Source organism: Carettochelys insculpta, chromosome 2 (genome assembly GCF_033958435.1).
Source record: "Carettochelys insculpta isolate YL-2023 chromosome 2, ASM3395843v1, whole genome shotgun sequence".
NCBI classification, from domain to species: domain Eukaryota; kingdom Metazoa; phylum Chordata; order Testudines; family Carettochelyidae; genus Carettochelys; species Carettochelys insculpta.
In genome coordinates this window covers 212,771,519-212,785,237 of record NC_134138.1, presented here as the reverse complement: position 1 = coordinate 212,785,237, position 13,719 = coordinate 212,771,519, and the positions used below count along the sequence as shown (strand labels likewise).

Genomic DNA, 13,719 nt, shown 5'->3' with positions numbered 1-13,719 from the left:
TACATCAAAACTGGAGGACTTCAGTAACTTGGCCAGAGGTTATGGGCCTACTACAGTGGTGAGCCAGTGAGTTTCTGTGGCCTGCAACACGCAGGAGAGAAGACTAGATAATCATGAATCTAAATTTATGACTCTAAATATATTCTGAAGAACTCTGTACTAAAAATTTTAATTTTAAAAAATATCTGTTTCCTTCCATAATGCATGTTTATTCTCAATTTCTCTCTGTTTTTAGTATGACTAAAAAGAAAAATCTATTGATTTTTTTATTCAGTTAGGAGATGATAACATAGGAATAATTGTGTTACCTTTTATTTATTCTTCTCTAGCCTTTGAATGTGTTACACAAAGGTATCCAATACAATTTAAACACATAACAAAGCAAACAGATTTTCTGCTGGTTTACACGAGTTATACTATGTTGGAAAATTAAAAGCACTTTTATAGTTTTGGGGCAATGTTTGTAGATAAGAACAAAAACGCACATTATTTTACGACTTTCAGATTAATTATGTTATCCACTGACTTCATGCCTCTTCACTATAAATATTTTTGTAGCTGCGTTTAATCTAATAAATTATTAGTTTAAGGGACACAAAATTTACTGCCTTCACAAATTATTAGGCTCAGGGTTTGTTTGCTTTTTCAGGACAACTCACTCCAAAATATAAAGCTCTTATCAACTTGTTATTTTTCTGTCTTTGCTGACAAAATGCAGACGGATTATAAACACGAAGAACATGTCAAACCTATTCAAGCCTACACATAAATATCCTAGTCTTGCACAGCAAACATTAGCAATGACATTGCTACAATTTCCTGATCTAGGTCAAAACTCAGCAGGAAATCTCATTGTCTATTTTTATCCCAACTCACTGGAAGTGCTTTACCTTTCTGTTTTCCTGATCAGCACAGCCCTGAAGATTTGTTCCTGGGGAGTCCTCTCTTTTTCATCAGTTGGCTGCACAAATGGGTGGACAGCAGCCAAGATGAAACCCTGCTGATACAGTTCTTGAAGCTGAGATGGAAGATCACGCCAGGAAGAGAGTCTGATTGCAGACGATCTTGGTAGCTCAGCTGAGAACAAAAACAAAAATCGATCAATAATTCTAAATTAAACTATTGTTATTTATATTACAGTCTCTTTAGAGGTAAGCATCCTTCACACTGATGTGCACTATTATAGCTGATTTACCTGTAGTTAACTGAGGTTTACTTGATTCCAGAATTCTTAAAATTGTCTCACAAAAGGCTTAATTACTGCAAAAATGACTGATCCAAATAGAGGGTCAGACTAACATTAAAACACAAAGTTTCTTAGATTTTTGGTGGGGGAGTGTGGAGAGGGAGGACTTAGTAAGCATGCAGAAGCAGGCACCATGCCAAGTTGCAGGAGATATTATTCTGTTCCATTATGACATGGATGGGCAATAAGCAGCCTGTGGGCGGGATGCAGTTTGTCAGGGTTAGCCCCAGCAGGCTGCTGAATGCTTTATTTACTTGCACGTCCACAGTTTGCCAGTGGGAGCTGCAGAAAAGATCATGGGCCAGGCTATTGCTTCCCATAGCTCCTATTGGCCAAGACAGGTGAACCGCAGCCAAGAGGAGCTGCAAGTAGACATACTTGCAGATCTATAGGTAAATAAAGCATCCAGGGGCCTGCCAGAGGCTACCTTGGCACACCACATCCAGCCTACAGGCCACTTATTGCCCATCCCTGCACTATCACGACCAGCATCAAGGGTTAAAATGTAAGGGGGCATTCATTAATTAATGTAAAAGGTGACAAATTCAAAAATAATAAAAGGAAGCTCTCTTTTTTCCTACAAAATGCATAGACTGCAGGACTCTTTGCAAGAAGATGCCAGTGAGACTAAGATCCTAGAAAGATTCAAGGAACCATATGTGCAGTCATATGAACAAAGAGACTATCCAGTTAAAATAAGTGGAATAATCTTTCCATCTCCACTCTACCTACTGCAGATTCTTACCTTTTTCTCTAAACCACCTGGTGCTGACTATTATCAAACAGAATCCTGGACTAGATGGACCTTCGGTCTGGTCCAGTTCTGGCAGATCCTCTCTCTTCCCAGGAGCTCTGCATTCTTGAGAAAAGAAGCTATTTACAACAACCTTCCTGCATCTGCGTGCCTTGGCCACTCTCCATACTTTTTCAAGTACTGTCTGCAAACACACCTTTCCTCCCCGGCTTTGCCACTTAATTCCTCTCTACTTTGGTTATTATTTTTAACTAATTACAACCCAAGCCTAATTTTGGTAGGTGAGGTGCCCAGTGCCCTAAACATGAACGGAAATCAGTAAGACTTGAGCACATTCAGCTGTAAATCACACTGGAACAAAATTTGTTGAAAGATGCTGTTTATACAAAATAAAGTTTGATTGTATTGCATTTCCCATCAGAGAGTTATAAAAAAACTAATAAATATTCAAAACCAATAATAGTGAGGAATAATTTAAATAATAATAGGATATTTGTATCTTATATGCCACATACACTTTTTCTTAACACATAAGAACATATTTCAGACAGGGATAATGATACTTTAGATTGAAGACTATATGATACAGTTTTTTATTTGCATAAATAGAGAGAGAAACCTAAGAAATGTGTATGGTAAAAGATATTTGAACTCTCTCAGATCTATAAAAGCACACAAATCATTTGGGACTTGTAAAAGAGCTATCCAACAGTAACGTATAAGAAATAAAGGCTGTTAATTGTATTGGTTGTGCTAGGGAGAAGAGTGGAGGGAAAAAGCCCCAATGTCCAAACTCAACACATGTTGTTCAAAAACCCTATCTCCTCCAAAGGACTCCTGCTTCAAATGATTAATCACCATGAGCCCCAGAGCATTCAAGGAGTAATGATATTAATAAAAAGAAAATGTAAGCTGAAATATCTTTGTAACAGTGAGATCTATCAAGACTGTGGAACAGCTTCTCAAAGAGAATGGTGGGAACCTTAATGTCTGAGAAATTTAAAACTGACCTACACAAACCACTGGAGCATATGCAATATAGAACAGCACACTAGGCAGTGGACGTTAAAGAGACAGGTTATCTAGTCCATCACTGTATTTTGAGATATCAGATAATTTCTGTTAAAATGTTGCAAGTTAATGTTGACATTGATTTGTCATCAGTGAGCTTCAAAGTCAACCCCTTAAAGCAATAAAGAGGGGTGATTTCACTTCTCAGAGCTATTGTTTAAGGCAATTTGCAGATTCAGAAGGACAATTCTGCATCTGTTCCTATTTGGAAGATTATTATATTTGCTTTTAAAAAGACTATGCTTTTTTTAAAAAATGGAATGCAAGCCTTTAAATATGTTATGGGACATCTAAGAAGATCCAGAGAGGCACTGTCCCCAGAAGTAACTCCCTTCAAACAAACCCGCACGGAATGGGATCATAATACCATCAACTTCTCATATTTATCTTTTAATGATTGCACACTCTAATATTTTCTAAATTTGCCTGAGACTTGAGTGCTATTTAATTATATTTTGTTTCCTGGACTCCTTCTTTATTTTAGTTTTTGTTCTTTAAGGGCTCATGCTTCCCTTGGTCGTAGACACCTAATATGTGTTTCATTGGCTACGTCTACACGTGCACCCAACTTCGAAATAGCTTATTTCGATGTTGCGACATCAAAATAGGCTATTTCGATGAATAACATCTACACGTCCTCCAGGGCTGGCAACGTCGATGTTCAACTTCGACGTTGCTCAGCCCAACATCGAAATAGGCACAGCGAGGGAACGTCTACACGGCAAAGTAGCACACATCGAAATAAGGGAGCCAGGCACAGCTGCAGACAGGGTCACGGGGCGGACTCAACAGCAAGCCGCTCCCTTAAAGGGCCCCTCCCAGACACACTTTCATTAAACAGTGCAAGATACACAGAGCCAACAACTAGTTGCAGACCCTGTATATGCAGCACGGACCCCCAGCTGCAGCAGCAGCAGCCAGAAGCCCTGGGCTAAGGGCTGCTGCCCACGGTGACCACAGAGCCCCGCAAGGGCTGGAGAGAGAGTATCTCTCAACCCCCCAGCTGATGGCCGCCATGGAGGACCCCGCTATTTCGATGTTGCGGGACGCGGATCGTCTACACGTCCCTACTTCGATGTTGAACGTCGAAGTAGGGCGCTATTCCCATCCGCTCATGGGGTTAGCGACTTCGACGTCTCGCCGCCTAACGTCGATTTCAACTTCGAAATAGCACCCAACACGTGTAGACGTGACGGGCGCTATTTCGAAGTTACTGCCGCTACTTCGAAGTAGCGTGCACGTGTAGACGCAGCCATTATGTGTATGGATTATCTTACATACACCCAAAAAGAAAGATTTGGGGATCTAGTAATAAGGTCAGCACATACAGTTATTATTACTATACAGTTACCTAATTACTTCCTCCCCAAAGCCACATACAATTGGAAAATGTCAAAGCAAACCTACTGGTACCCCAAGACAAACACTTTACAAACCTTTAGTATTATTTCCATCTATTTTAACACTCTCATAGGGCCTCATCCAATCCACAACTGAAACCACTAGGACAAGTCCTGTTGATTTCAATATCATGTAGCATTTTCATCTGTAGCTCTCAAAGTATTTTACAAAGGGAGGAAAGTATGATTTATCCACATTTTAAAGATGAGGAAACTGAAGCTGTGAAGTAGAGTGACTTACCCAATGTCACACAACAAATCAGTGGCAGACCAAACCTTTCCAAAATTCCAGTATATATCCTAAATTACACAAGGCAAACCTGTGTATCCTGCCAAAAGTGCCATAAATTCTTAACAGGTTTTTCTGTTTTAACATCCTTGGTTTTAAAGTGACTGTGGCTCTACTAATATTTTTGTAAATTCTGCTTCACACGTCCATGTTTATTTTTACACTTCACATACTGACCTCAGTGATTCCTCTGTTTATTCAGACTAGGTTTAGATGAGAATGTGAGATGCTTGTAAATGACAGACACTATGTTCTTCAATTTAGTTAAAGTTGAAAGTAGAAACACAAGTCTGGGGTGTGCTTGGAACTGATTCCCAGGCAAATTAGATTGCTGTTTAGCTGATAATTGAACCTGCAAATATTTCCAGCAATACTCATTACAAACAGTTTAAACAGTATCTCATATGAATTTCCTAGTGTCAGTCCATAAATTCTGTGTTGCTAATAGGAGAGGTCTTAGATTTTTCACCCTACTGCAGAGAGTGAATTCTAGAGAGTGAACTGTGTAAAATTTAAAGGGGATTGTCCCCTCAGCTTGGGCCTCTCTGAGGGACAGCACAAGGTAAAGGAGTCTTCCAGCCTCTCAGATTCTGAGTAAAGGTGGGAGGGAGGGTAGGGGAGCAAAGGCTGAGATTCACAGATGAAGAAGTAGCTATAGGTAAGGGGCTCCTTACAGCTGTTCTAGTAGCCTCACCTTCTTCTGACGGCTCTTTCTCGAGGAAAGCTACTATTTGGTGAATGCTTCCTGGTTGCAAAATAGCAGCTTGACAGGATAATTCACAGAAACCAATGCTGCTTCCAACAGCATTATCTTCTTTCTGGAATTTGAAACAAAGCTTGGAAAGGCTAGCATGGAATCCTGCCACAGAGCAAAAAAGCAGTCCAGTGGGCAAATCAGAAGAGAAGAGGAGCAGTAGGATGGGGGTGGGGAAGTCAAGAGTCAGATAAAACAAAGTATGTAAAAGAGTCCTTACAATGAGCCCATCTACTGCCCCCCTTCTCTTCTGATTTGCCCACCTTGATTACAATTTTTCTGATTTGTCAACCCTGATAACTATTTTTGGTTCTCTGTGCCTAAATATTGAGTCTGTTCTAGTACGACTATGGTCTGAAAAAGTGGGTCTGTCCCACGAAAGCTCACCACCTAATAAATTATTTTGTTACTCTTTGAAGTGCTACTGGACTGCTTTTTTATTTCGATAGAATATAGACTAACACGGCTACCTCTCTGATACTATGCCACAGAGCATGACTGGTACCCAGCTCCAGCTCCTTCTCCCAAACCTTGCCAAACCTAGTGCCTGCAGAGAGTCATCTAACAAGTTCTTATGGTGGGCAGATGATGCCATAAAACAGGACTCGGCAACCTTTCCGAGGCAGGGTACTAATGTACAGACATTCACATTCTTAACACACCGAAGCAGCTGTTGTCAGAATTCTTGTGGCAGTTCTGTGCGAGGCTCCCTCCCACGCACACGCCATGACTCCACCTCCTCCAATGGGCTCTACTGCCTCCAGCCCACCCCTTGGAGGTGGAGATCATGGAAAAGAGAGCATATGCATTGAGGGGGAAGAAGGGGCAGGGCTGAGCTCCCCATGTGTCAGAGAAAATCAGCTCACTGTGCCACTCTTGGCACGTGTGCCAGGGGTTGAACCCGGCCATAAAACACAAATTCTCTAGTGTCGCACAGGAGAGAGTCCATTGGATCTCTGTCTCCTCTGCTTATTGTACCAGATGGGATAAACCGGACTTCTTTGGAATGAAGCCAAAACATCCATAGACGATCTCGAGCAATTGTGCTAGGGTTGATGTTAAGATAAGAGGATGGATCCTTCATCACATATGAAGAGAGAAGAATATAACAAATGCAGGAGGTTGTTCCACCTCTTTCAAATAACTAGACTTGAATAACTCTGGGGAGCTTCAGTCGACACTTTTCATAGAAAAGCATGGTAAGGAAATTCTGCGAAATAATACCTTAGTTCTCCTCACTCACGACGAACAGGACAACCATATACATATATTAAACATTTCATACTATACATCTTAGAATAATTGCAAATAATAACAACCATATATTCATAGAATCACAGGACTAGAAAGGAACTCAAAGGGTCTGCTAATCTAATCCTCTGTATTCATGTCAAACTAAGTATTCTAGATCATCCCTTACAAGTGTTTGTCTAATCTGCTCCTGAAAATCTCCAGTGATGGAGATTCCACAGCTTTCCTAGAGAACTTATTCCAGCAGTTGACTAATAGAAGCTTTTTCTAATGTCCAACCTCAGCCACCTTGCTACAATTTTAAGTCCAGTTCTACCTGCCCTATGCTCAAATATTAAAGAGAATAATTTTCCACCCTTCTCCTTGTAACAAACTTTTTATGTACTTGAAAACTATTACTTGCTCTTTTCCACATGGGAGAGTTTCTCCCATCAACCTTCCTTACTCCTCGCGCAAAATCGAATCCTGGAAGATCAAGCCCGAGCCAAATGATATTCTGGGCTAGTACAGACATAGGCTTTGAAAAGTCCTGGAAAATGTGAGAGATTCCAGAAGACTGCAAAAGGGCAAATACAGTGCCCATCTATAGAAAGAGAAACTACAGACCAGGCAGCTTAACTTCTGTGCCAGGAAAAATAATGGAGCAAACAATTAAGGAATCTATCTGAAAGATAATAAGATGATAAGTAACAGTCAGCATGAGTTTGTAAAGAACAAATCATGTCAAACCAACCTGACAGCATGTTTTTTTGTTTGTTTTCTTTTTGATAGGATAATAAGCCTTGTGGATAAGGAGGAAGTTGTAGATTTGGTTTACCTAGACTAGAGTAAAGTATTTGATACAATCCTGCATGACCCTCTCATTAATAAACGAGAGCAATACAATTAAGATGGGCTACTATCAGGTGCAAGTTCTAAAAAGACTTGTAAAGCAGCACCTTCAATATTTTGAAGCCATATCCATGTGCACATGCACAAAATATGTATTTGCAATAAATAAAAAAGCTATTTTTTAACACAACAGTTTCTGACAGAAAAGGGAGTTTCATCAAAATCTAAATGTTTCACACCAATGTGCCAATTTCAAGAAAAATGTTGATGGGACAAAATTTAATCTTTTATTTTGATAATTTTATAACATTTCTAGTTTATCAATTTGATTTATTTTGTTTTACCTCTTTTGCTAAATATTATAAGATACTGACATTATCAAAAAATTCAACATTATTGAAATTAAATGTTTCTATGGTTCTGATCTGAAATTTTGGAGCATATTTGTTTCATGGGAAGTTTCAGAATTTTGGCTTTCTGTTTTGCTGCTTCCAAACAAAGCAACAAATAAAAATTCAAAATGTCAGAATTTCTCATAAAAAAGAAATTTAGTTTCAACCAGCTCTAATTTGCACACACAAGTGCAAAGTTTGGCAGGTAATTATCCACAAGTATTGAGGGTGAATTTTAGTAGAGCTGCTGAAATTATTGTCTTTTAGTGGCTTACAGTACACATGACATCTGCAACCACGGAAGGTGCTAGAACTTTTTGCAAAAAACCCCATATTTCAAGAAGGGAATCTTAAAAACCTTTAACCAGACTAGGAGGGGAAAGGTGGAAGTTCGTTGGGTTTTTTTCCTGAGTTAAATCCCTTTAGTTTGACAGTAAAACCTTCCCAGCTTGGCTTTAAAAGTAAATTCCATTAATTATTTGCAATGCATTAGATATAATATTTACTAGGGCATGCTTTTTAAAGAATTTTCAAATAGGCTTTTATTTGTCATTGTTTCAGTTCTCCATGTAGGGTTGTGTCTCTCAGCAAGAATTTTTACTCTAGACTCTTCATTTCCTTTTCTGTGTTAAAATTCAGAAGAGTCGACCACTTCCATGAAAAACTGCCATGAAGGATGTTGAGCAGCATCACTGTATCCTCCCTTGCACTATAATGCTAGTGAAAAAGTAGGCGGGGCAGCAGAAGTGGACATACAAATTACTAAGGGCCAAATACCACTGATACCTGAGAAGAAGCTGGAACGGGTCATCCTGTCTGTTCCTCTCAATCACCCTTATCCATGAGCAGCTCTCTTGCTGCACAGTCATTTATTCTGAGGGTACAGCTGTGTTCAGTGTCCCTTCTGAGTGGAGAACAGTGCATACAGAGCTACAAGGAGGAGTTAATGGGCTATGAGCAGCAATTTTCTTAAAATGCCAACATGAGACCCACTTTATGAGGCAAAACTATGAAATTCACTGCTCACTGACTTCCCTCCATTGTACCCTAGCCATCTCCACTTTTCCTACACAATAACCACACAGAGTTTCAGAACATTAGCAACTACGTGAAAAAACAACTCACAGAGATCACTTCCACTTCATGTAGGCCCTAACCTCGTTCTGCAACTTTAAGATGGGGAGTACACAGTCCTTAGCGATAGAGCAGTGGTTTTCAACCTGTGGCCCACAAACCCATGCAGTCCACCAATTATATTTAAGGAGTCAGCAAAAGTCGTCATTACGATAGAAGAGAGGTCTGCAGACTATTTCTAAGATTTCCAAAGGGGTCAGTATCTCCATTAGAAGCTTTTTAAGGGTCTGCAAATGAAAAAAGTTTAAAAGCCACTATGACTGAGATTCACCTTCCCAGCAGTAATACCATGGCGTATGATACATCACAGGCCTAAAAGGGTCCATTTTTCCTCTAAATTGAAAAACTTAGTAATGCAAGCTACGTGTCTGGGGCGTTCAATATGCTGCCTGTTTGTAACAAATGGGGAAGCATATTGTGGCAAATGCGGGTCAGAGGACTGGTGCAGCGGCTCGGGCAGCAAACTTGCATCATCTTTTCATTCCTGCTCTCTCTAGCTGTGTCGACACGTGCACGCTGCTTCGAAGTAGCGGCACTAACTTCAAAATAGCGCCCGTCACGGCTACACGCGTCGGGCGCTATTTCGATGTTAACATCGACGTTAGGTGGCGAGACGTCGAAGCCGCTAACCCCATGAGGGGATAGGAATAGTGCCCTACTTCGACGTTCGACGTCGAAGTAGGGACCGTGTAGTCGTTGCGCGTCCCGCAACATCAAAATTGCGGGGTCCTCCATGGCGGCCATCAGCTGAGGGGTTGAGAGATGCTCTCTACAGCCCCTCAGCTCAATGGTGGCCGCGTGGAGCGGCCCCTAAAAGGTCCCCGCCCCCTTCCTTTTCTGTGCAAAAAGCTGAGAGAGCGTGCAGGCAGCAGCAATAACACGCAGCCAGCCTGCACGCTCTTCAGCAGCCCCAAGAACCCCCCAGCGCACCGATGGCCGCCCGGCGGCCCCCCCCAGCACCCCCAGGGGACCCCCCCCCCAAGAGGAGCCAGGGCAGCCAGGCTGGCAAGCGGCAGCGGGGCCCCTCCTGGACAGAGGCCAAGCTTCAGGACCTGCTGGGGCTCTGGAGCGAGGAGGAAGTGCTCCAGGTAATGGGGAGCAAGAGGCGGAACGCGGATGCGTTCGCTCGTCTGGCCGAGGGCCTGGCCTCCCGGGGTCACCCTGCCCGCACTCCGGACCATGTCCGGAGTAAAGTGAAAGAGCTGCGGCAGGGTTACGCCCGGGCCCAGGATGCGGCCGGCCGATCTGGGGCCGCCCCCGTCACTTGCCCCTTTTACAGGGAGCTCAGGGACATCCTGGGCCCCTGGCACACCTCCTCCCCTCCGGCCACACTTGACACCTCGGCTGAGGAGCCCCAGCAGGCCCCGGAGCCGGAGTCCACCCCGGAGGTAAGCCCCGCACCCCAGGGGCCCCCCCTGGAGCCCCCCCTGGGGCACCGCAGCAGGAGGAGGAGGAGGGGGACTCCTCCTCCGCTGAGATGGGGTTGCACATCCTCCTCCCATCCTGGAGCAGCAGCCAGGCGTCCGCCCCCCAGGTGTCCCCGGACTGTGGGAGTGGACCTACAGGTATGTACCCCCCTGGTGTACACCCCCGGGGTTGAGGGGTGGGGGTAATAGATATGTGGGCAGGGCCGTCCACATGCCCAGATGGCCATGGCCCCAAGGACAGCAGTGCCATGTCCCTCACAGGAGTGCATCAGCCCCTGCCCCCCCCCACAGCATGAGAGTGCCATGCCCCATCCCCGGGGCAGGGGGGAGCGGAACATCTAGGGTCCCCCGGAAGGAGGGGGTGGGACACCCCGCAGCAGCAGCAGCAGCAGCAGCAGCAGCCGCAGCAGCATGTGATGGAGTGTGGGGTGTGCAAATGCGAGACTCAGGCTAGATATGAGCAACAAGCTGAATAGCTCCCAGGGGCAAAGGATGATCCTGGGGCTACAACTGGCAGGTGACACCTCTGCCCTGAACAAAGAGGAAGGAGGAGCCGAGCTGGCTTTGAATCGGGGGGGGGGGGGGGCGCACGTAGAGGCTAGGGGAAGGGAGAGCTGGAAGGCAGCCAGCCTGAGGAGGGGGAAAGCTACACCCCAGAGGGGCACCCCTTGGGGTCTTCTCCCCACGACGGGTTGGAAGGACTGTCTCTGACTGCTGTACTGTCACCCCTGGGAGAAAGTGGGCATCCGTGGCCTAGGAAACCTCTCCTGTCAGACCCTGCTGAGTGAAGTGAGAGTCACTCCCGCCAGGGGATGGGGTGCAGTGCAGGGGGACCCGTGAACCCCATCACAGCAGCATCTCCCGGGGACGGGGATGGGGAACCTGCAGCACAGGGGTGGGGGGACAAGGGCCACGGCTCGGGGCCCACACTAACGCCTGTCTCCACTCTTCTTCCCCCCTTCCTGTGTTCCACAGCTGTACCATTGGAAGGACCGGAGAGCGCCGGCGAGGCTTCAGTGGTCCTGGAAACCCCTCCGGGGCCATCGCTCCAGGCAAGCCCCTCGGCGGAGGACCGACCGGCCCCACGGCGGGCAAGACGGCAGACCCAGCAACACCACACGCCGGCGACGGAACCCCAGCTGCTGGCCATCCATCGTCGGCAGCTGGAGGTCGCGGAGCAGCGTCTGCGGGTGGAGCAATGCCGCCTCCACCTCCAGGAGCGGGCGCTGGCCTGGCACCAAGAGGCATGGGGGGCCTACATGGAGACCTTCAACCGCCTCGTGGACTACCTGGCCCCCCATGCCACGCCGGCCGCTGCTGCACCCGCCCTGAGTGCTCCACCCGCCGCGCCACCTGCTGCTCCGCCCGTTGCCGCGCCATCCGCCGTAGCCCCGCCACCCGCCACCGAGGGCCAGACTGCCAAGGGACACCTGGGGCCAGCTGAGACTCGCCGGACGTATCTTCCGGTCCGCGCGGCCCCCAGCCAGCCCCAGCCAGGGCTGCAGCCGAGGCGGGGCTCCCGGCCGCCCACCCCCAGTGCCGGACTATAGGGGCGTGGGGCCCAGGACGTGCCCCCCACTTGTATATAGTTTTGGGACTTATTTATTTGTGCCCCCCGTTTGCCCCGTCCCCCCCCATGTAAATAGTTCTCCCCTTCCTTGTAATCCCTGGTTTTCTGTTTTTTGTACATATAATATATGCAAACTTTTTTATTATTCACTTATATAATAGTTTAGTTAGAAGGTCTTGTATATAGTTTGTTGTTATTAGTTAAAAAAACAGTTCAGAGAAAACCAGTTTCATTTCACCAACAAGTGCGTGCTTTTATTTGTCCAGGAAAAGTGTGGGGGGGTGTGCTGTTGGGTGCTCCATGGTGTGGGCGTAGGGTCAGGGAGTGTTGTGGAGGAAGGCGGGGGGGCAGTGGGGGGCCTGGCAGAGTTCACCCCGTGGCCTCATCGAAGTGGGCCTGCAGGGCCTCCCGGACCCGGGTCCCTTCGGGGTCCACCTGGCAACTGGGGGCAGCGGGTGGCTGCAGGTAGGCCCTGCCGGCCTCCACAGCCCAGCCCTGAAAAAAAGCCTCCCCCTTGCTCTTCACCAGATTGTGTAGGGCGCTGCACGCACCCACAATCTGGGGGATGTTGTTGGGGCCCGCATCCAAGCGGGTCAGGAGACATCTCCAGCGTCCTTTGAGGTGGCCAAAGGAGCGCTCCACCACCTGCCGCGCGTGGTTCAGGAGCTGGTTGAAGCGCTCCTGGCTGGCAGAGAGATGGCCCGTGTACGGGTGCATGAGCCAGGGCCAGAGGGGGTGTGCCGCATCTGCGATGACGCAGAGGGGCATGGTGGTGTCCCCCACAGGGATCTCCCGCTGGGGCATGTAGGTCCCCGCCTCCAGCCGGCGGCACAGGCCCAAGTTCCGGAAAATCCGGGCGTCGTGGGTGCTGCCAGGGCAGCCCACATAAACGTCCTGGAAATGGCCCTGGCTGTCCACCAAGGCCTGGAGGACCACTGAGTGGTAGCCCTTGCTGTTTACGTAGCGTCCTCCACTGTGTTGCAGGGCGCGGATGGGGATGTGAGTCCCATCCAGAGCCCCGAAGCAACTGGGGAAGCCCAGCGTGGCAAAGGCGGCGATGGTGGCATCTGGGTCCCCCAGCCTCACAAGCCTGTGAAGGAGCATGGCGTTCATGGCGTGCACGACCTGCAGGGGAAGCACATGGGAGAGCATCAATGAGGGGTGAGCAGGGTGTGCATGGCCCTGCCCTGCCCGGGCCCCCCTCCCCTCCCCTCCCCTCCCCTCCCCTGCCCTGCCCGCCCCCGCCCCCACCCCTGTGGGTCCTCTTACCTCCATGAGGACAGCCCCGACGGTGGCCTTGCCGATGCCAAACTGGTGCCCCACGGATCGGTAGCTGTCTGGAATGGCCAGCTTCCAGACAGCAATGCCGACCCGCTTCTCCACTGGGAGGGCACGCCACATGAAGGTGTCCTGGTGCCTGACTGCGGGGGTGAGCCACTGGCACAGCTCCAGAAATGTCTGCCGGCTCATCCTAAAGTTCCTGAGCCAGCGGTTGTCATCCCACTCCTCAAGCACCAGCCGCTCCCACCAGTCGGTGCTGGTGGGGTAGCTCCACAGCCGCCGGCGTGTGAGGCGGGGGGCGGGTCGGGGTGCTGCACGT

At 47.4% G+C, this 13,719-nt stretch overlaps 1 protein-coding gene across 3 annotated transcripts in view; it reads right to left on the bottom strand.

The window, feature by feature from the left end:
* The window catches only part of RFTN1 (raftlin, lipid raft linker 1), a 152,910-nt gene that overhangs the window by 94,085 nt on the left and 45,106 nt on the right, over positions 1–13,719 (bottom strand). For all 3 annotated transcript variants that reach the window (XM_074984503.1, XM_074984502.1, XM_074984501.1), the window contains exon 3: positions 891–1,077. In XM_074984503.1, the coding sequence (XP_074840604.1) occupies positions 891–1,077 (187 nt within the window). The remainder of the gene's footprint in view (positions 1–890; positions 1,078–13,719) is intronic.